General features: G+C 40.6%; 1 protein-coding gene across 16 annotated transcripts in view; it reads left to right on the top strand.

The window, feature by feature from the left end:
- LOC140477439 (uncharacterized) overlaps positions 1-23,629 on the top strand; it is a 520,360-nt gene that overhangs the window by 471,961 nt on the left and 24,770 nt on the right. For 12 of the 16 annotated variants that reach the window (XR_011960730.1, XR_011960729.1, XM_072571356.1 and 9 more), the window contains one exon: positions 16,626-16,728. The exons of 2 other annotated variants lie outside the window; for them this stretch is intronic. Coding sequence is in view for 10 of the 14 variants with exons in the window: in XM_072571356.1 (XP_072427457.1) it covers positions 16,626-16,728 (103 nt within the window). In the remaining 4 variants the exon portion in view is untranslated. Of the gene's footprint in view, positions 1-16,625; positions 16,729-23,629 lie in introns of those variants that run through there. 2 more of the 16 variants (XR_011960728.1, XR_011960727.1) reach the window with 1 other exon arrangement.

The following is a 23,629-nucleotide window of genomic DNA, read 5'->3' as shown; positions in this document are numbered from 1 at the left end:
TTATATAAGAGGCATTTGTGGTCCTGGATTTTATAAATAAGGGTACAGATTATAAAACAAAGGAAATTGTCGTAACATTCTTCACTTTGTTTTGGCCTTAACTGGAGTTTGTGTCTAGACAAGACACCACAGTTAGGACAGAGGTGAAGACTTTTGAATAAATGCAGAAAAGATTTATAGAATGTTTTCAGGAATGAGTAGAGTCATAGAGATGTACAACACGGAAACAGACCCTTCGGTCCAACGCGTCCATGCCAACCAGATATCCTAACCCAATCTAGTCCCACCTGCCAACATTTGGTCCCTATCCCTCCAAACCCTTCCTATTCATATACCCATCCAAATGCCCTTTAAATGTTGCAATTGTACTAGCTTCCACTACTTCTTCTGGCAGCTCATTCCATACACTACCACCCTCTGAGTGAAAATGTTGCCCCTTAGGTCTTTTTATATCTTTCCCCTCTCACCCTAAAACTATGCCCTCTAGTTCTGGACTCCCCCACCCAGGGGAAAGACTTTGTCTATTTACCCTATCCACGCCCCTCATGATTTTGTAAACCTCTATAAGCTTACCCCTCAGCCTCCGATGGTCAAGGGAAAACAGACCTAGCCTATTCAACCTCTCCCTTTAGCTCAAATCTTCCAACCCTGACAACATCCTTGTAAGTCTCTTCTAACGCTTTCAAGTTTCACAACATCTTTCCAATAGGAAGGAGACCGAAATTGCACGCAATATTCCAACAGTGGTCTAACTAATGTCCTGTACAGCCACAACATAACTTCCCAACTCCTGTACTCAATACTCTGACCAATAAAGGAAAATATGCCAAATACCTTCTTCACTATCCTATCTACTGCAACTTCACTTTCAAGGATTTATGAACCTGCACTCCAAGGTCTCTTTGTTCAGCAATACTCCCTAGGACCTAACCATTAAGTATATAAGTCCTGCTAAGATTTGCTTTCCCAAAATGCAGCACTTCACATTTATCTAAGTTAAACTCCATCTGCCACTTCTCAGCTCATTGGCCCATCTGATCAAGATCCCATTGTAATCTGAGGTAACCCTCTTCGCTGTCCACTACACATCCAACTTTGGTGTCATCTGCAAACCTACTAACTATACCTCTTATGCTCACATCCAAATCACTTGTATAAATGATGAAAAGTAGTGAATCCAGCACCGATCCTTGTGGCACTCCACTGGTCACAGGCCTCCAGTCTGAAAAAAACCTTCCACCCTCTGTCTTCTACCTTTGAGCCAGTTCTGTATCCAAATGGTGTGGTCTCCCTGTATTCCATGAGATCTAACCTTTCCACCAGTCTCCCATAGGGAACCTTGTCGAACGCCTTACTGAAGTCCATGTAGATCACATCCACCACTCTGCCCTCATCAATCCTCTTTGTTACTTCTTCACAAACTCAATCAAGTTTGTGAGACATGATTTCCCATGCACAAAGCCATGTTGACTATCCCTAATCAGTCCTTACCTTTCCAAATACATGTGCATCCTGTCCTTCAGGGTTCCCTCCAGCAACTTGCCCATCACCGATGTCAGGCTCACTGGTCGAAAGTTCCCTGGCTTGTCCTTACCATCTTTCTTAAACAGTGGCACCATGATAGCCAACCTCCAGTCTTCCAGCACCTGACTTGTGACCACCTTCTGTTACCTTGACACATTGGAGACGTTCAGGATGTTCTCATTAAAGAAGACAGGGTGGACTGGAGATTTGGTAGAGGTGTTAAAAATTATGAGAGGTCATACAAAATAGACAGATTTTGGTTTTCGGGTTGAGAACCAGAGGACACTGTTTTAAGGAGAATGGCAAAAGAACCAAAAGCAATGTAAGGAAATTCTTTTTTATAGTGAAATGTTAGGATCTTAAATTTCATGCTGTGGTCAAAGAAAATTCAGTCTGGGCTTTGAAGAAGAAAATTAATAAGCATATGTAAAATAAATTACAAGGCTATGAAAATTTTTTAGGGAAATGGAACTCACTGAATTGCTATTGCAGTAAATTGACATGGACATAATAAGCCTAATCACCTTTGCTGGAGAACCGTTCAATCATTCTTATACTGGGAGTCTACACTAATAAGATTGCCTAAAAGCAAATTGGGTTCAACTTTAACTCTATGAGTGAATATGTTTTTTTAATGAATAAACTCCTTGCCTATTGTGTATGCTACTAGCTAACCATGGTGCACCAATAATCACACACAAAGTAAACATTAACAAATTAATATCCTTCTTATTCAATTATAGGGTATTCATTTCAATCTAGAAAGTGGAAGAAATATTTTAAGTATTTCTCAGATTTGCAGATCCCTGTTCCATGAAGATTGCAATGTATCGGGCAAATCTGACAAACAATGTGTCGATGATTCAATAAATGCACTAATTCAGAATTGAACAGTCAATGCTAACAGTACCTCCTGAGCTCCTAGAAAGCCACCATCCGAGGCAAAAATTATCGTTGTCGCCTTAACAACAGTAACAGCGTAGCTCAAATCTATGAGAAAATGTTGGGTTTCTGCTGAATCTCCACTTCAAAGCTACTGCTCCATGTAAGATTCATATACATCCTGAGCAATAACATACCAGCAGATACTCACCTTCAATTGTGATGCTTGACACGAACATTAAGGTGAGTTTCTCATTTGGTACCCACTTCTTTCTCTTTATTAATCAAGTACTTCAATGAGATCATCAACTGAAATAACCGTGTTTCTGTTATCTTAAAATGATGTACAACTCAGATTGCCTTTCAAATCTTAGTGTCCAATTTTAAAGGGAGAATTGTTGTTGAGGAAATCTACTTACCCACACTTAAGATATAATTTTACCTCCAATGTCTCTTTGAAAACCATGGAATGTCTTGAAAATCAAAACATTTTGCAACAGTGCAATGGAGGCAAACAGCCAGCATTACAATTTGTTGCAGATTTTTTTCTCTTCTTCAGAGCCATAAATTGAGAGAATTTAGGTAATCCTGAGGGGGCTGTTTGGGCAAATATTAGCCAGATAAATGTCTTTCTAATCTATTTTGATATATTGAGCTCTTAGGATAATCACCTGACACATATAATGTTCGTCACCATGTTTGTTGTTAAGAGCAATGTAATAGGAAACGTAGATACATAATGCTATAGTGGAATGGAAGGTTGAAGAAAATATTCCTCATTAAAAATACATGTTCAACTGACCTTTCTCATCAGTGCTACTTAGATAAGTAAGTCATAGATAGTTTAGTTGCTTATAAATGGCTGCATCAACAACCTGTAGCTTGCTACAGGGAAAAAAAGTTGTCCCTTTCCCCACCTCATTTAGAAACAACAACAATGACATGCTTTATAACTCATTGCCTAACTGAATCATCACTACTGTTAGCAGGCTTTTTTTTTTAAATTGTGCATGTGTTTATGTTTACAGAACAAGAGAGAGAGCTAACACAGTATTATCCTAGAAATTATTACCTAATGTCATTAAGTTCTCAGCTTCTCAGTATGGGTTAAGCAGCTTATAAACAAAGTTCTACAATTTTCAGAAACCTATTTGAAAGATAAAACACATTTGTGTGTATAGATGTTGATGTTCTATTTCCAGAGGATATTTTTTTCAAGGAGCTGTTTCTAATACAAATGTAGTGATTAAAAATGATAGCTCAGGGCTTATTCTGGCTAAGTAAAACAACATTTGTCTTGATATTTTTGGCAGTTATCCAGAAAAAATGTTCTGGGCCCCTTTTTTGGTATGTTAACAATTATTATACAGTTTTTATTTACACACTAGTTCACTGGCCTTAGCAACTTCCAAAATGCTGAGATATTACCATTTGCTGTAGTTCAGCCAAACTAAAACATACTTCGAAGGGGAATGTTTCAATATGTTTATTTGCATTAACATTTTTAAACTGCCTTTAGTACTATGGATTTCTTAATGCAGCAACACTGAATGCTTACATAAATAGAAATCTATGTTGTCTGACAGTAGAACAGTTAACAATTCTAAAATATTAGATGCTATTGAGATGTAATGATTCTTTCAAAATTTTAATGCACAAATTATGGTTAACTTAAATGCTCTGCAATTTTTCAAATAGATCAAATGTTACTTCATTTCACAGTGTCTACTTTTCATAACATCAAGACTGATTGAATCGGGCAATATGAATTAGGAAACTCCATTTGGTCCATCAAAACCATTCCTTGCCCAAAACAATTTTTCCTCCTAAAGGTTTCATTTGATCTGCTGAGAGAAGTGACAAAGCACAGACACAATTCTTAAGCAGTCAACCTCTGTAAACTTCTCCATGCCCATTGTGTGCTTTGATTCCTAGTTTCAGACAGTGAGTGGAACTTGGTTATCTTCCTTATTTGATCCTCCATTTCATAATTATAATCATGATAGTGCAAATTCTCCAACAGATATTTGTACATATGAACATATTTGCTCACCTATTATGCTTGTAATAGTTCTAATTATAAATACAGAAATATTTATAACCAAACTTAAACACAGCTACACAACTCCACTACACTTTGAGAAGAAAACAAGCCTTCAGTCAAACTTGATAATTGTGAGTTTAGTACTTGCTCCCCCCCCAACCCCCCCCAGTTCTGTGTTAACAAGTTAAACATTCTGCTATGTTTGTATTCAGTACAACTTACATATTACAAAAGCCAAATCTCATTTCACTTTTTGCGGAAGGGCATATAAATTCTACATGTTTCCTTCTCCACAATGTAAAGCCCTGCATCTCACATTGATCATAACAAGTAAGTTCTGACCTTTGCTTTATGCATCAAAGTCAATTTTTTACAACATACTAACCATAACATTTACCTGTGCATCATGCAGAATTCTTGCCTGCCTGAGCCAGAATGGTATTTCTTCTTTAAGGTAATCATTCTTCAACTAATCCACGCATCATCATATTTTCTTCTATTTTCTCCAATTCATAATTTGTTTCAGTATCCATGTCGATGTCATTGAAAGGAGAGGCCTGTTGCCTTTTCCAAGCCCATTTTTAATGATATTCAGCGAGCTACTGAGAGCCATGCAACAGCTTAATAAAGGCAATTTCTGTTTCCCCTTAGTACCCAAATACATTTTTGTGCAGCCTAATCAGTAGGGACAGGATACTTTCAGTGGAGAGTCAGTAACAATACCCAGTGGTTTTAGGAACTACAAAAAGCAATCAAAAATGCTAATGAAATACGGGCCTTTATCTCCAGGGGACATCAACCTCCAGATTTTTAAAAATCAGATCATATCTGGAATACCACATACATTTCTAGGCAGCGCATCCCTGAAAAGATATATTGACTTTGGAAGTGGTACAACAGATTCACCAGAACAATGCAAAGCTTAACAAGTTAAATTATCAAGGCAAGGTTATATTGTTTCATATGCACGTTCATTTCAAATGTTTAGGAGTCATGTGGACAATGCATTTAAAAGAACTTGATCAGATAGCTGCAGAACAAAATTGTTTCCTCTGGTTGAGAAGCTGAGCATAAAAGGCCATAACCTTAAAATTAGGGCTAGAGAATGTAAGAGTGAAATCCTGAAGCATGCTTTAACAAAAAGTTTGGTGATAAAGCTGGAATACACTCCCAAACAAGTATGGATGCTGGAATCTTCATTACCCAGTCCAGCAGCAGGGAAGAGAATCAGATCCCAGAGCTGCAGTGTATTGGTTCCATTGGCAGAGGGCACAGAATGAGAAGTGTCAGCTGCTGGGCATAGGGAGGGGAGGGGAAGGTGAGCCAATGGAGGAGGGAGGGTGTAGTGACAGGTCATAGGCAGGGCTTGGGTATTGGTTCCAGTGGTAAAAGTCTGTTGGATAAGGGTCTGCTGGGGGTGTGTCAGGAATCCAGGGAAGGTGTGAGAGACTGCTGGTCAGTTAAGCAGTTACTCAGGAGTTAGGCAAGGTTTTTTAATAGATCATAAAGTGCGCTATACGCATGCAGCTTTTCTTTAAGGAGAAGAAAATCTTACTTGTGTTTAAATTACAGATTTTACACAAGCCTGTGTTATCAACTCACACCATTTATGTCAAAAGTCATATCTAACAGACAGATTTTGATAAGCAGTTGTGAGTATACAAAGAGCTGTTGTTTTTATGCATTCTTTGGTATTACAATATCATGACATTCTTTCAGAATGTAGGGCATGTTGGCCTTGCATAGCGAAAGAATTTGAGAATCAGAGTAAGGATGTCTTGCTGCAGTTATACACAGCCTTGGTGAGGCCACACCTTGGTTATTGTTTGCAGTTTTGGTCTCCTAGGCTGAGGAAGGACATTCTTGCTATCGAGAGAATCCAGTGAAGGTTCACCAGACTGATACCCAGGATGGCAGGACTGACATTTGAGGAAAGATTGGATCACTGGGCTTGTATTTGCTGGATTTTAGAAGAATGATGGCACTCTCATAGAAACATATAAACTCCTGATGGGACTGGACAGGCTGGATGCGGGAAGAATGTTCCCAATGTTGGGGAAGTTTAGAACACGGTGTCACAGTCTAAAAATAAGGGGTAAGCCATCAGATGAGGAAACATGTCTTCACTCAGAGAGTTGTCAACTTGTGGAATTCTCTAACACAGGAAGTTGTTGGGGCCAGTTCATTAGATATATTAAAGAGGATGCTGGACATGACCCTTGCGGCTACAGAAATCAAGGGGTATGGGGAGAGGGCGGGAATGGGATACTAAGATTGCATGATCAGCCATGATTATATTGAATGGTGGTGCAAGCTCAAAGGGCTGAATGGCCTACTCCTCCATCTACTTTCTATGTTTCTATGTTCTGGATGTTTTATTGGAAACATGGGTTATCCAATGATGTTATGGCTTCTAGTATGTCTGAGAATGTCTACTGAAGAAGTGGAGGATTACACAACAAGGCTGAAGCCCATAAAAATTAATAGCTATTCCTCTCTTCATTCTCTTTCTGAAGGCCTAAGTTACACCATTCATGCCCCATATATCATAAATAACCAGTTGTCATAAATCATAGAATCATAGAATAGAATCCTGACTTTGTGGCAGCAGGCCATTCAGCCCATCAAGTCCACACCAAACCTCCAAAGAGCATCCCACCCAGACTGACTTTCCCCCCTTCCCTATCCCTATAATCCTGCATTTCCCATAGCTAATTCACCTAGCCTGCACATCCTTGGACACTATGGGCAATTTAGCATTGCCAGTCCACCTAAGCTGCACATCTTTGAACTGTAGAAGGAAACCGGAGCACCCAGAGGAAACCCACACTGATGCAGGTTTCCTCTGGATGCCCCAGTTTCCTCCCACAGTCCAAAGATGTGCAGCTTAGGTGGATTGGCCATGCTAAACCGTTTGTGTTACATGTTATCATGCATTTTGTGGGACATAAGCAGAGAACTCCACTGCCATCACCTACTCTACACTGCATCACACTGCTGAGAAGTTCTTTTTGATTTTGAAATAAAAAGTGTACGTTGCTGTACTTTTATGTTACTTTGATGTTGATCTTTCCATTCTTAACAGGATCCTGAAATCATTGTCCATTAGAAGCGATTGGTATTTCCTTAGCTCCTTCTCAGAAATAGCTGCTTCACTCCTCCTTTTCCTCTTGCTCCTGTTTCCTGCATCAGTCAATGTCAACACTACATCTGTACTGTCCATTTTGTTCACCCAAAAGACTCTGTATGGACTAGTGAGTGTGAATGAGAGGACGAAGGATGGTGTGAACATATTCTTTTGAGTGTCCCTACTGTTGAGAAATCTGTAGTGTTTGGTACTTAGGTTCTGTGGATGCCATTCAGGAACAAAAATAGCATTAAGTATCATACACACAGAGCAGGAAATTACACCACTTGCTATTTTGATGAAAGCACCGATGTGTACATACATTTAATCTGCCTAAAATACAGAAAGCAGGCAGATCGTGATATCAATCAGTATGCATGTTGTGTCGATATTTTAGAGCTCAACCCTCTTGAAATCACATGGTGAAACACCAAAAGCAGCACGAAGCAACCCTAACCAGTACTAATTAAAGGAATCATTAATTGCTTGCAGGTCAGTGTCTATTTCTTCTGGTGTTGCTGAAATTATACATGTGCTTAGCTAAGAGTTCTTGTAGAACAATGGTAGTGTTGCTACCTCTCGGCTAGTAGATCCGGGTTCAAGTTCCACCTGCCTCAGTTGAGAGTTGTAACCTGTCTGACAAGTTGATTAAAATGGTACAGGTGTCAATGTCAGCAAAATGAAGGAGCTGATTATCGATTTCAGGAAGCGGAGTGGAGGACACGTTCCTCTCTGTACCAATGGTGTTGAGGTGTAAGTGGTCAAAAGCTTCAAATTCCTAGGAGTAAATATCATCAACAATCTATCTTGGTCCATCCACATCGACACTATAGTCAAGAAAGCACATCAATGCCTCTGCTTCTTCAGAAGGCTAAGGAAATTTGGCATGTCCACAATCACTCTTACCAATTTTTATAGATACGCCGTTGAAAGCATCCTATCCGGATGCATCGCAGCTTGGTATGGCAACTGCTCTGCCCAAGACCCCAAGAAATTACAGAGAGTTGTGAACACAGCCCAGTCCATCACGGAAACCAGCCTTCCTTCCATTGACTCTATCTACACTTCCTGCTGCCTCGGGAAACCATCCAACATAATCAAAGACCCCTCCCATCCTGGTTATACTCTCTCCCACCCTCTTCCATTGGACAGAAGATACAAAAGTTTTAAAACAGTATCACCAGATTTAAGAATAGCTTCTTTCCTGCTGTTATCAGACTGATGAACAGACCTCTCATGTTGATCTTTCTCTGTATCTTCTCTGTAACTCTAACACTATGTGCTCCATCCTGTTCTAGTATACTGATGTAAGGTATGATTTGTCTGGTTAGCAGGCAAAACAATAGTTTTCATTGTATCTCAGTACAGGTGACAATAATAATTCAAATCAAATCAAGTGTTTGGTGGGAAAGCCCTTGTAGTGAACTGGTAGTGTCCCTATCTCTAAGCCAAATCTCAGCTGTTCCAGAGGTGTATCTTAACATCTCTGAACAGGTTGGTCAGAAAATATCTACAGGTATTTTGTGATATCCTTAGATCTTACAAATTTCAAATGCACACAGAGTGGTATGGCAGGGGCTGGAGGATATTTTTCTGACTTTAAGGCTTGCATACAAGCTAATTACTTGCATACACGCCATTCATGCTGGAAGACAACATGACTACAAAAACGAACTGTCCTTAAGCAGAGCAACACAAATTATTAGAAGAGAATGAAGGGGGAGAGAAAGGCTGTCAGCAGGAGGCCATGTCAACTCAGGGTGTTCAGAAGTAACATTCCTACCCAAACCTCAGCAAGCAATAATAAGTAAAACACCTGTACTTCAATTTTAGGGATCTAACTGAAATCTGTGCCTACTGCAGCCAGAACTGCAGTCTTAGAACAGGGCAAAGATGTCATTTCCAGTGACAATAAATGTGATCATATTATTTGACTTCTAGACCGAGGCTAGAGAAGTCATTCTCATCCTACTGCTGCATGGATCACAACACAAATAAAAGTACTTTTTCCAGTTACCAAGAAAGTCAAATAACTACCTTTTCCATATTAGTTTGTAAACAACAAGATCTGTCAACCAGGTTTCTTTTAATCAATTGTTAGTTTTATGATTAAAACAAAACTTATTCAATAAAGATGGTATAATTGGTTAACATGCATAATTATTTATATAGAAGTACTAATCGTTATCCTTATAGATATCTCCAAAATACATACACAGACATGCAGACACTACCTTCAGGAAAGAGATTGATTTCTGAAAAAGCAAACTTATAGCCACTTTTGTTTATTTTTGAAAGGGATGTCCATTGGCTCAGTTGGCTGGACAATTGGGTCACAATGGGCAGTACTGAATTCAATTCCTGCACTGGCTGAGGTTACCAGGAAGGATTCTCTTTCCTAACTTTACCCTTCGCCGGAGACATGGTGACCCTCAGGTTAACCTACTACCAGTCATCATCACTCTCGAATGAGACAGAAGCCCAGTGGTCTGATAAGACAACGATGACTTACTTTTATTCTTAAAGGCAAATGGATAGACAGAGGAATGTTCCAAAGTCTTTTTGTTTTCCGGCATGTGTGGTCAAATCACTAAGCATCCATGTTTGACCCAGAACTGTTACAAATACAGCTTGCCCAGGAAATGTAATCTTGAAAAGCTTTTTCAATCTCGCTTTCAAAAGAATGAATAGATTCACATTGAATGCAGGAAGGTTTCCTTTTCAGAAATGAGACAGATCAGTTTGGTTTTTGTTCTTAGACAGCTTCCCTCCAACTCAGTTGAACCAGATAAAACAAGCAGCCCCCAAAGCCAGTTACTCTTCAAAACTGCCACAGCAGATGTGTAGAGTAATTCAAGAGAGCTTTGAATCATTAGTTGGATAGAAATACTGTGCAAGGACATGTTGAAAAAATACGGAAGATTGGCTTTGAATAACATTGCTCATTTGAGAAGATGATGCAGTTACAATGGACCAAATGGACTCCCAGTATGCTGTAAGAATTCTGTGATTCTGTACTGCAAGCAGTTATCACCACTCTGTGTTTTACAGAAAACAGTTTAAAAAAAAAATCACAGGTATCCACAATGATCACTCAATTACCTCTTTAAAATAAACCACTCTAGGTACTTCCTTAAAGCCTGAAATAAATCCTTTTCTCACAGTCCTTCGTTTTCCGAGCAGTATTAAAAATAAAGCATCTTTTGAAATGTCATGGACTTTTATGTAGCTGATCCCTTCCAGGATGAAGCTAGACATGCTTGTATCTCACAGTTTACCACCTATTTAGACACACCCATGAACAAGCTGGAAATAGAATGATAGGGACCATTTGCAGGCAGGTAGCGTTATTTAAAATGGCATCATGATCAACCCAGGCACATGAGACCAAAGGGACTACTCCTGTGCTGTACTGTTCTATGCTCTAACAGCAATCAAGTATTATTTGAATATGTGAAAATGTTTATTCTTAATGGATGTCAATAAGATAATGTAAGTATTTTGTTAGAGCAGCAAGTATTTCATCCATGCCTGCAGAGAGTCATTTAAAGCACTGAGTGAGGTGGTAATGACATCTGGCATTGGCCTTACCTGATCAGGAGGGAAGTGCGCCAATCCAAATTTATGAATTGAAGTTCCTCCACATAATTTCAGTAAACCCTGTTTCTGAGCTTAATTTTGAAGCATATTTAGAAACTTCAAAGGAAATCATGCCCTCAGCACTTTGTGTACCGCAATTTGAAAGCCAAGAGTCACTGTAATTAATGGAAATGATATTTGGAAGGGAAAATATATGTAAAAGTGTGGATTATTCAGCCAAGACGATCAAAACTTTGAATAAAATGCAGTAAAAGCATAATAAAGTTTCAGAAATATTGTGGAACTGAGACTATTTCATCACTTTCACTTTGTTCCTTATTCCCCCCACATCATGCATTTGGCCACTTCACTCTTCCTTTGTGAAACTTTGTGCCACTTGAACACCTTCACCATTGTCTTCCATATTTTCAAAGTGCTCCACTTCAACTGTGCCTAGTGTCCCATATCCCAATAATCACAATTTTCATTTCTTATCCATTGGTCAATGTCCACTGCTTTTTTATCCTTTTTAAAACACTTCAAGGTGTGTCATTACACATCAAGAACATGTAAAAAGAGCAGTTAATGTTGTTGCTTTCATTTTGTTAACTTGGTAAAATTAATCATGATACTTGAACTCAATGTGAAAAAATTGAAGAAACAATACAAACTTCTGTTTCAGTATTACTAAAGCAAAATACTGCAAATGGTGGATATCTGCAATAAAAAAGGAAAATGCCTCTGCGAAGAGAGGAAGGCACAAAAATTGTTCTGATAAAAGGTGATGATCTGAAATGTTGTTTTCAGTGAAACCTGCCAATGTGGAAATAAAGGCCGGGGTTTGGGGCAAGGAGGTCATGAAAATCAGGCAGGGGTACCCACATTAGATTCTTAGCATCATGAAAATTGGCCTCATTAATTTGCAGGTGGAAAGTGCCAATGCCAGTCACGCAAAGGCAATTAATGAGTCACTTGGTGTCATGAGCCCAGCAAAGTTTAATGGAGGTTCAAGAATTTAATGGAAATTGAACATATTTTTCATAGCTCTTGAGATATGGGGATTCTCTCACAATATGTCTGATGGGTGCATCTGGCATCAGGAAGGAAAAGGAGCTGAAAGCTACCCTCCCTATCACTTGGTGACACTGATCCTCCAACTCCTTGCCCCACCCTCATTCAATTGTATCCTAGAATCTGCCTTTGATCCCAGAAGTGGACCTCAGTGCATTACTAGATTCCAGCAAAACTACTGGCATTGGAGAACTTCTGACTTGACCGGAAGTTTTTTGGGGTGAAATTATTGCCATGCTAGACACATGATTGTCACTGAAGTACTTGACAGCCACTTAATTGATTCAGGCCTCCCTCACAGACAATACTGGTCTCCATTGTAGTTCTGCAACTACTTTGTACAGTCAACTTTCATACAATCATAGAATCTCTATATTGTGGAAGTAGGTCATTTGGTCGATCAAGTCCACACTGACTGTCCAAACAGCATCCCACCCAGATCCACCCTCTACTCTATCCCTGTAACCCTGCATTTCCAGTGGCTAACCCACCTCACTTGCACATCCTGAACACTATGGGCAATTTTGCATTGCCAATTCATCAGGCCTTCACATCTTTGAACGATGAGAGGAAACCTATTGTTTCATTGCACAACATCCAGCCCATAACTCTGTTTTTCCAAAAGATGCAGGAGTTCAATTCGACCACTCAACCTTTCAAGCCTGCTCTGCCATTCAATGAGATCATGGCTCATTTCATAACCCTCAATTCTACTTGTCTGCCTTTTCGTTATAGCCCTTTTGATCCCTTTACTGATTAAACATCTGTACATCTCAGCCTTGAATATATCTGGCAGCTATTTAAATAATATTCCGCTCCACTATTCTTCCTGCCAAAATGTATAACTTCACAGTTTTCCACATTATGTCACATCTGCCATTCAGTTCAGTTTAGGAAACCTGGCTAGCATGGACAAGTTAGGCCGAAGGTTCTTTTCCATGCTGTATACCTCTAGTACTCTGTGAATCTAACTCGCTTAACCTGTCCATAACCCTCTACATGTTCATCCTCACCACTTGCCTTCCCACTTATTTTTGTGTCAACCTTAATATATTGATGATGTGGTGTTGCTGTGCTGGTGTTGGACTGAGGTGGACAAAGTTAAAAATCACTGCACCTTCATAAGGTTGCTAAAGAAGGAGCAGTGCTCCAAAAGCTAGTGCTTCCAAATAAACCTGTTGGACTATAACCTGGTGTTGTGTGATTTTTAATTAATGTATTGAGCAGATGTCCTGGTGGAGACTTCATCACTCAACTCTGGTTTGCCTATTTTTGTGTCATCCTGCAAACTTAACTATAGCTGTCTGCCATGAAATTGTTTGCATGTTTACCTTCAAAGTTGATCTTCTCCCTCTTTTATTGGTTATCATTTGTTGGTTTTTAAAACTTGCACAATCCTCTGGCTTATGACTAATCTTTGTTAGAGACAAAAAAAACCGCAGATGCTGGAAACCAAGGTAGACAAGCAAGATGCTGGGAGAATACAGCAAGCCAGGCAGCATCAGGTGAAGAAGTCGACGATTCGGGTGTAACCCTTCTTTAGGGCTTGGGGTGAGTGTTGGGGGGAGCTGCAGATAAGAGAGGTGGGGGAACAGGGTGGTAAGTTGGGGATCGGTGGAAACAGGTAGGGAATATGACCTGGTTGGTTGGTGGGAGGGATCAATCCGATAGTTGGCTGAGATGAATGGAAGGGAGGGGGAAGGAAGTAATTTGAAATTGGAGAACTCAATGTTGAGTCCTTTGGGCTGTAGTCTGTCCAGGCAGAAGATAAGGTGTTTTTAGATTAGATTCCTTACAGTGTGGAAACAGGCCTTTTAGCCCAACAATTCTACACCGACCCTCCAAAGAGCAATCCACCCAAACCCATTTCCCTCTGACTAATGCACCTAACACTATGGGCAATTTATCTGACTTGCACATCTTTGGATTGTGGGAGGAAACCAGACCACCCAGAGGAAAGCCGTTCAGACACGGGGAAAATGTGCAAACTCCACACAGACGGTCTCCCAAGGCTGGAATTGAACCCAGGTCGCTGAAGGTGTGAGGCTGCAGTGCTAACCACTGAGCCACCATGTTGTGACAATGGAGGAGGCCAAAGATGCTCATGTCAGAAAGTGGGTTGGAAGGAGAATTAAAATGAGGAATCTACAATGAGGAGACCAAATGTAAACTAAGGGAACATTTCACCGATAGTCTGAAGCATCCCAGGTGTCCATCTATTTCAAACAATGTGCTTTCTCCCCCTGTCATCCAAACAGCCCTCCAGTGCATCACCTCCATTTCCAGTTACACTGCTCTAACCGTCCCACCAACCCAATAAAGACAGAGTCCCCGTTGTCCTCACCTACCACCCCACCAGTCTCCGCAACCAACCCATCATCCTTAAATACTTAACTCCAGAACCACCCCACCACCAAGGACATCTTCCCCTCCCCACCCCTCTCTGCCTTCCGCAAGGACCATTTCCTTTGCCAATCCTTGGTTTGCACCACTATCTCCAACAACCCCCACCCCCTGAACCCCCAGGTACCTTCCCTTGCAACCAGAAAAGATGCAAAACTGACGGCACACAACATCCCTCACCTCCATCCAGGGTCCGAAACAGTCCTTTCAGTTGAGACAGAGGTTTACCTGCCTCTCGTCAACCTAGTTTACTGTATCCAGTGCTCCAAGGTGGTCTTCTTTACATCGGGGAGACCAAACATAAACTAAGGGAACATTTCACCGAGCATCTCAGCCGGGTCCACAGTGGCAGACCAGACCCCCCAGTCACTGCATTTTAATTCCCCTTCCCACTCCCTTTCTGGCATGACCATCCTTGGCCTCCTCCATTGTCACAACGAACCAAACCACAAATTGGAGAAACAACACCTCATCTTCTGCCTGGACAGCCTACAGCCCAGAGAACACAACATTGAGTTCTTCAATTTCAAATAACCTCCCTTCCCAGCCCCTTACACTCCTCTCAGCTGTTTACTGGATTCACCCCTTCTCTCAACCACAAGGCCGTACCCTCTACCTGTCTCCACCTATCCCCACCCCACCAACCTTTATCTGCAGCTCCCCTTACACCCACCCCCAATCCTGAAGAAAGGTTACAGCTAAAAAATTGACTTATCCACCTCCTGCTGCTGCCTGGTTTGCTATGTTCTCTCAGCCTTCTGCCTGTTTACATACAAATAACTTTTGCCAAATTGTATTTTTTTTTCTTTCAATTTGGTACTTACCTTAACTATGGTAAACCATAGTTCACTTATTCCCTTTCCTACAATAGGGGCAGAGTTCATCTGCTTATTTAAGACTGTGATAGATAGATAGATTCTCGATCAAGGAATCAGGGGTTACAGGGTAAAGGCAAGAAAGTGGTCCTGAGGAATATCAGATCAATTATGATCCTAATGAATGGTAGAGCAGGCTCAAGGGGCTGAATAGCCTACTTCTGTTCCTATTTCTTATGGTGTTGTGATCTTAACACATTGTTCTGTGAAACTGTCCTGACTGCACCCTGAGTTTTACCTCTGCCAATCTGACTGTACCAATCTACATGAAGATCAGAGTCACTCATGATAACATAATTTCTTTGCTACATGCCTTCATTATTTACTGACTTTTTCCGTTTCCCACTGGTTACTATTAGAGGGTATTTAATCCTCTCCTCCTAGTCTCCTTTCCCCCTTTTTTATTTCTTACCTCTACTATGTCTTCTGACCCAAGATCACTTCTTGCTGTCATACCTATTCCATCCTGGACCAACAAAACTACCTCAGCACCCTTTCCTTTGTGTCTGTCCTTTCAAAAAGTCGCGTTCTCCTGAATATTTAATTCCCAACTTTGATCTCATTATAACCATATCTCTGTAATGGTTGTAAGATCATCTCCATCAATTTGTACCATCCATTGATTTAGTTTTTCTGAGGACTAGGTGCAAATACTTGAGATCCTGTCAGTTCTGCAGGGTATACAGTGTTTTCTGTTTTTATTTGTTTAGTATGTCTGCATAGGGAACTGAAAATGTTTTCAACAGTTTTCATACGTCTCAACATACAAAGGCACTGTTCTACTCCTATAAACAGTCATTGAGAACAGCAGTGTTTCTTTGTCTTAATCATTCGACAGTTACATTAGTTAGATCCTCAGAGACAAGAAAATCCTGTGCCCCACCCTCCCTGCAGAAAATGAAGTGATGATAAATAATAAGCTAAGAGATGATTTCTATTAACCAGTAAGAAACTCAATAGCCTGGAGCAGGCAGTTTTGCTGCCAGTCTTTGTAGAATAGACAATAAATCACATTTTCAAAAACATTCTTTCCAGTATAAACAACTATGAAGAAAATACAGCCCTTGATGTGCTTTATTCACAAAAGACAGTGAATTGTTTCTCTACCTTTTGCATTTAGGCATGAACATGAGAGTCTTATAGCCAAGAAACTTGCAACTATTGAAGACATGCACAACAAATTGAAAACCAATATTGAGTCAATACAGCTGTTGAATGAACAGGTATAATACATTAATATTTTCACCTTAAGCATGAGAACGGATTGAATGTTCAATATTACTGCTTATTCTCCATAAGAAATTTTCTTTCCTCTTTAAGAACTGAGAGCTTATTTATAACTTTAGAGTTGAATATCTTGTAAAGATTTTTAAAAATAGCTTTGAAACTGACATTTCATTTGTGTGGTATCTATGATGTGCAAATCTGATAGCGTTAACCAAAGTAAGCTTCTTTCTAATAAGTCTGTTTCATATTTAAGTGCATAAATGTCTGATTTTAGTTAATATAAGTAAGTAGTGATGTATTTATTGCTGGTGCTGGCAAATCCAGTGAATATTACCAAACAACAACTCCATGAAGGATTCATTTATGGGTTTCTGGTGTTTTTAAACACAATATACTGAAGAGGTGAGTTAGCTAGATAAAAGTAGTTTTCAAACTGTCACTGACCCGTTGATCATCAAAGACAAGCATCTAAAAAGTTCTTATAGCATCCAGCCACTCTGCGCTCAGAAAGATGTGTAGACATTTTGAGACAATAATAGTCTAAATTAAGAAAAAAAACAAATTGCTAGAAAAGCTCAGCAGGTCTGGCAGCATCTGCGGAGAGAAATCAGAGTTAGTTAATTTCTATTCTTGTTTCTGATTTACAGCATCCACAGTTCTTTTGATTTGATCCTTCCAAATATTTCATGTTATGGACCAGACCAAACCCCCACAAATAAATGAAGGAAATAGCCTAGACCCTAACTTTTATCTTATTTAAAGGCAAGTGTAGACAGATTTAATTGGTCAAACTACTAGGCTTTAAGCAAAACACACTTATTCTTACACCACAGCTAAAATACAATGAAAAAGAAGAATTGGTGTAACTTTAACTGTATTGAAATACTTACAAAATAATATATGTTTTAGCTACTACTCATCAACTGCTCCAAAACAGCAACATCCCATAAACACACCCTTGGCAAAGGCAGATTCAGCAAAACAGATTCGTTCTCATGCTTTCCCCTTTAGTCCAGGAGCAGGAACACCGACAAGGAATTTAGCAGCAGAGAGGGCACTCAAACTTTTGCAGCTGAGAGAGAGCTATATCTGGCAGCTTCCACTCCAAAACCTCCAGCTTCAACAACTGAAAGCAAAAACTAAAATCATGTATGAGCCTGACTCCATCTACTCGTGCTTATTTTGTTTACCTTTTGAAAAAAAAACCCAAAGCTATTTGCTCTGCTTTCCATGGATCAAACACCTTGGCACCAGATTTACAAAATGCCTTTTCAAGAGAAACAGGGCAAACAAATCCCTCTTAAACGCACATCTCAGCATACATGATTGTTCTACTGTCAACTGGAAAAAGCAGACGGGCCAATGATTTAACAGCTCATCCACATGGTGAAACTGTGACAAACTAATAGCCCCTCAGAACTACAATGGAGTATGAGCTTAGGTTGTTGTCAGGTGTCAGTGCACAACTTGATGAACCAAAACCAAAAGAATTCCCCAGATGTTATCAAGATTGATAAACAATATTTTTATTTTCTTATCTTACATATTTCTCAATTTGTGTTTCTGGCTATTCCCATAAGTAGTTTTCACATATCCTATGATTCAAATACATTCTTTTTTGCCAATATCTAGAAAAATAATAGTACTACTTAGGGATTATCTGACTGTATCACTTGGCCAGGATGAGAATGTTCTGTCATTTTAAATGTATAATCAGGCATTAAGATCTAATAGGAGGCTTTGAAGAAATTTCAGTTGGGAGTGGGATATGACTGCAAAGTTGGCATTGAAGGGTCTGTTCTGTCTCTCCTGCACTCACCTTCCCCCCCCATCACAGGTTTTGTGTTTCCCACACTTGCTTTTTCAACTTCAACAATCACAGGTTTTCTCCCAAGTTCAACACTTGTTGCACTAGACAAGACTTGGTTTAGACTTCTGATAGGGGAAATAGCAGCAACAAGAAGTGGAAGTCAGGCAGATTAGAGAAATCCTGAAGGGGTGGAGAGGAGGGAGACCAAACTAGTTCGTGAATGAGTGGGGGCCTACGTGGACGGGAGGAAAATAGGCATACTGTGTATAGAGTGGGAACATAAGGGTGCTTGCGTGGGGAGAGAGGGTATGAGTGGCAGGAGACTGTGTGGGGAGGGTGCGCATTCACTTTGCATATATGTATATAATCCAGCAAGGTCTTGTTCTGGTGTTAGTATTGAATTCATCCTGTATTGCATGCAGTAACTGCACCGAATGCTGAAATGCTGAGGTCTCAAATGTGTGTTATACAAATATGTTGGTCTACAATGTGGTTGATAATAAAAGGGTAGGGAAATTCCACCTATTTGAACAGGCCTAGAACTATTTGCATTTTACGACAGTTCTTAACAAGAGCTATAAACATGATTCCTTGGAACAAAAAGAAATTCAGACCTTGTTCTCTCAGATCACTCACATCCCAGGGCTCTTTATAATATTCTCATGTGTTTATTAATGATAGACAATAGACAATAGATGCAGGAGTAGGCCATTCTGCCCTTCGAGCCTGCACCGCCATTCAATATGATCATGGCTGATCATTCCTAATCAGTATCCTGTTCCAGCCTTATCTCCATACCCCTTGACTCCACTATCTTTAAGAGCTCTATCCAATTCTTTCTTAAAAGAATCCAGAGACTGGGCCTCCACTGCCCTCTGGGGCAGAGCATTCCACACAGCCACCACTCTCTGGGTGAAGTAGTTTCTCCTCATCTCTGTCCTAAATGGTCTACCCCGTATTTTTAAGTTGTGTCCTCTGGTTCGGCACTCCCCCATCAACGGAAATATGTTCCCTCCTGCCAGAGTGTCCAGTCCTTTCATAAGCCTATATGTTTCAATCAGATCCCCTCTCAGTCTTCTAAACTCAAGGGTATACAAGCCCAGTCGCTTCAGTCTTTCCGTGTAAGGCAATCCTGCCATTCCAGGAATTGACCTCGTGAACCTACGCTGCACTCCCTCAATAGCCAGAATGTCTTTCCTCAAATTTGGAGACCAGAACTGTACACAGTACTCCAGGTGTGGTCTCACCAGGGCCCTGTAAAGCTGCAGAAGCACCTCTTTGCTTCTATACTCAATCCCTCTTGTTATGAAGGCCAGCATGCTATTAGCCTTCTTCACGACCTGCTGTACCTGCATGCTTGCCTTCATTGACTGGTGGACAAGAACACCCAGATCTCTCTGAACAGCCCCTTTACCTAATTTGATACCATTGAGGTAGTAATCTGCCTTCCTGTTCTTGCCACCAAAGTGGATAACCAGACATTTATCCACATTAAACTGCATCTGCCATGCATCTGCCCACTCAGCTAACTTGTCCAGGTCACCCTGTAATCCCCTAACATCCTCATCACATTTCACCCTACCACCTAGCTTTGTGTCATCAGCAAATTTGCTAATGTTATTGCTGATACCATCTTCTATATCATTTACATATATTGTAAAAAGCTGCGGTCCCAGCACGGATCCCTGCAGTACCCCACTGGTCACTGCCTGCCATTTCAAAATGGAGCCGTTAATCACTACCCTTTGTTTCCTATTAGCCAACCAATTCTCTATCCAATCTAGTACTTTGCCCCCAATCCCGTGCGCCCTAATTTTACTCACTAACCTCTTGTGTGGGACTTTATCAAAAGCTTTCTGAAAGTCCAGGTACACTACATCCACTGGATAGATTGGTAAAACAGTTTTACTAAATCAAACCAGGACACAGGATCCAAACCAACAAATTGTTGTGTTTATATTTCAGAAATAAATGATCAGTGCACAATCACAGTGCCGTATTATAGGAAAGGATACTGCATGGCCATTTGTGTGCAAAACCTTATCCTACATCTACACAGTGCCGGATTTACATATTTAAATGAGCTTCTATCCAAAACAAACAGGTTTGCTGGTTACCTCATTCCAGCCACCTAACCGTTTTTTGAGTGGGCCTGGAACCACCAAAGACAATCCAATGCAAGTAGCAGTAAAGGTCACTACAGCATTAAACTGCTACAATCTTGAGTCTTTTTAGGGATCTGCTCTTTGTTAATTCATTCAAGGGATATGTGCTTCACTGGTTCAGCCAACATTTATTGTCCATCCCTACTTTCTTTGAGAAGGTAGTCTGTTTGGTATAAGTAATCCCACAATATCAATAGGGAGGGAGTTCCAAGATTTTGACAAATGACAGTAAAGGAACAGCAATATATTTCCAAGTCAGAATCATGAGTGACTTGGAGGGAACTTGTAGGTGGTGGCGTTCCATGCATCTTCTGTCCTTGTCCTTCTAGATGTTAGTGGTCATAGGTTTAGAAGATTTGCTGTGTAAGGAGCCCTCTGCAGCATACCTTGACATGGTATACATTACTGATACTGATTGTTGGTGATACACAGAATGAATGTTTATGTATATAGTGCCAACTAAGCAGACTGCTTGGTCCTGGATGGTGTCAAGTTTCTTAAATGTTGCTGGCACTGCACTTATCCAGACAAGCTTTGGGGAGTCAGGAGGTGAACCATTTCCTGCAGGACTCCTAGCCTGTAACTTGCTGTTGTAGCTACATTATTTATATAGCTAGTCAAGTTCTGTTTCTGGTCAGTGCCAAACCCCAGGATTCTGATAGTGTGAATTCAGCAATAGTAATGTCCTTGAATGTCAAGAGATGATTGCTAGATTCTATTTTGCGAGAGATGGTCATTGCCTAGCACTTGGTTGGCACAAATGTTATGTGTGACTTGTCAGCTGAAATCTGGATAGTGTTCACCTCTTGATACATTTGTACATGGACTACTTCAGTATCCAAGGAGTCAGTGAATGGTACTGAAGATTGTTCAATCATCACTGAACGTTCTCACTTTTGACTTTGCGATGGAGGGAAGGTCTTTAATGAAACAATTGAAGATGGTTTGCCCTAGAACATGACCCTGAGGAATTTGTATAAAGGTGTTTCTTGAGTTGAGATGACTGAACTCCAATAACTATAATTAACTTCCTTTGTGTCAGGTATGATTCCAACCAGCGGTGACTTCCCCCTCGGATTCTTGTTTTGCTGGAACTTTTTGATGCAAACCTTGGTTAAATTTAGTCTCAGATCAACTCATTTCTGGAATTAATCTTTTCTGTCTGTGTTTGAACCAAGGCTATAAAGAGTTCAGGAACTGAGTGGCCCTGATAGAACCCAAGCTGGGTGTCAGTGAATAGATTATTGCTCAGCAAGTGCTGCTCAATGGTATTGTTGATGACAACTTCCACCATTGATGGTTGACAGTAGTCTGATGGTGCAGTAATTTTTGGATCGGTGTAATATGTCCTGCATATTATGGAAAGAATATATCTCTGGTCGATTTTCCATATTATGGAGTAGATGCCAGTGTTGTAGTTGGACTAGAATAGTTTGGCCAGGGCACCAAAGTTTTAGAGCATAAGTTTTTAGTAATATTGCCAGAAAATATTCAGGTGCCTGCAGCCACTTCTTGCTATCACAGGGAGTGAATTGAATTGGTGGATGACTGGTATCTGGACCACTAGAGAAGGATGAGATGGATCATTCACTTGATACTTCTGGCTGAAGATTGCTGCAAATGCTTCAGCCTTATCTTTTGCCTGATATATTGGGCTTTTACGTTATTGAGGCTGGAGATATTTGTGGAGCCAGTTCCTCCAGTGAGTTGTTTAATTGACCACAAGCATTCGCGACTAGATGTGGCTGGACTGCAGAACTTAAATCTGATTCACAGGCTGTGAAATTGATTAGTCCTACTGCTTCTGCAAAGTCATTCGGCACCCTTATTTGAACCACAGTTGACCCCTTGGCTTAATGACTAGGAGAAGGTGAGGACTGCAGGTGCTCGAGATCAGTCAGAAAGTGCAGTGCTGGAAAAGTACAGCAGGTCAGGCAGCATCTGAGGAGCAGGAGAGTTGACGTTTTGGGCATAAGCTCTTCATCAAGAATGTGGGGGCTAGGGGTGGGGGGCAGGGGCAAACGTGCTGAGAGATAAATAGGAGGGGGTAGGGCTGAGGGAAAGTTAGCTTGAAAGGTGATAGGTAGCTGAAAGTAGGGGATGATGGTGATAGATCAGAGCTGTGGGTGGAGCAGATAGGTGGGAAGGAAGATAGACAAGTAGGGCAGTTCAAGGGAGCTATGTCAAGTTGGAGGGTTGGATCTGGGATAAGGTGGGGGTAGGGGAGATGAGGAAGCTGGTGAAATTGACATTGATTCTGTGTGGTTGGAAGGTCCCAAGGCGGAAGATGAGGTGTTCTTCCTCCAAGCATCAAGCGGCTAGAGTGGAAGACGCCAGAACTTGCAGAGTGGAGGGAAACTTGAAGCAGTCAGCCACAGGGTGGTGGAGTTGTTTGGTGCATGTGTCTCTGGGATGGGAGGAGGGAGGCATCACGTGATGGTAGGCAAGATGTTTTCTTACTTATGTTTGACCTGATGCATGAGATATCATGGGGTCCAGAGTCAATGTTGATGACCCCCAGGGGAGTTCTCTCTTGACGGTACACCACTGTGCCACCACGCCTGCTGTGTCTGTCCTGCCAAAACGACAGAATACATTCAAAAATAGTGATAGCATTGGTTGGAACATTGAAACATATGATTCCATAAGTGTGACTATATAAGGCTAGTATGTAATTGTGTTGCTTTTCCTTAAGTTTGAAACCTTCCTTAATTTGTTAGTTAACCACAAATGGTTGTTTTTCATTTATATTAGAAATATACTTACAATGAGTATTCTGAAATATCAGCCAAAGTATGTGCCACAGTTTTTCTGCCGATCTATCCCCATGCCTAGTTTCCAAGTTCACTTTAGCTAGTTTTCATGCTCATACAGTTGCCCTTCATAAATTTAACACATTAGTTTTACATTAACTCTTCTCCA

Source organism: Chiloscyllium punctatum, chromosome 5 (assembly GCF_047496795.1).
Source record: "Chiloscyllium punctatum isolate Juve2018m chromosome 5, sChiPun1.3, whole genome shotgun sequence".
Taxonomy (NCBI): domain Eukaryota; kingdom Metazoa; phylum Chordata; class Chondrichthyes; order Orectolobiformes; family Hemiscylliidae; genus Chiloscyllium; species Chiloscyllium punctatum.
Note: the sequence above shows the minus strand (reverse complement) of the source record. Positions and strands in the feature narration are given on the sequence as shown.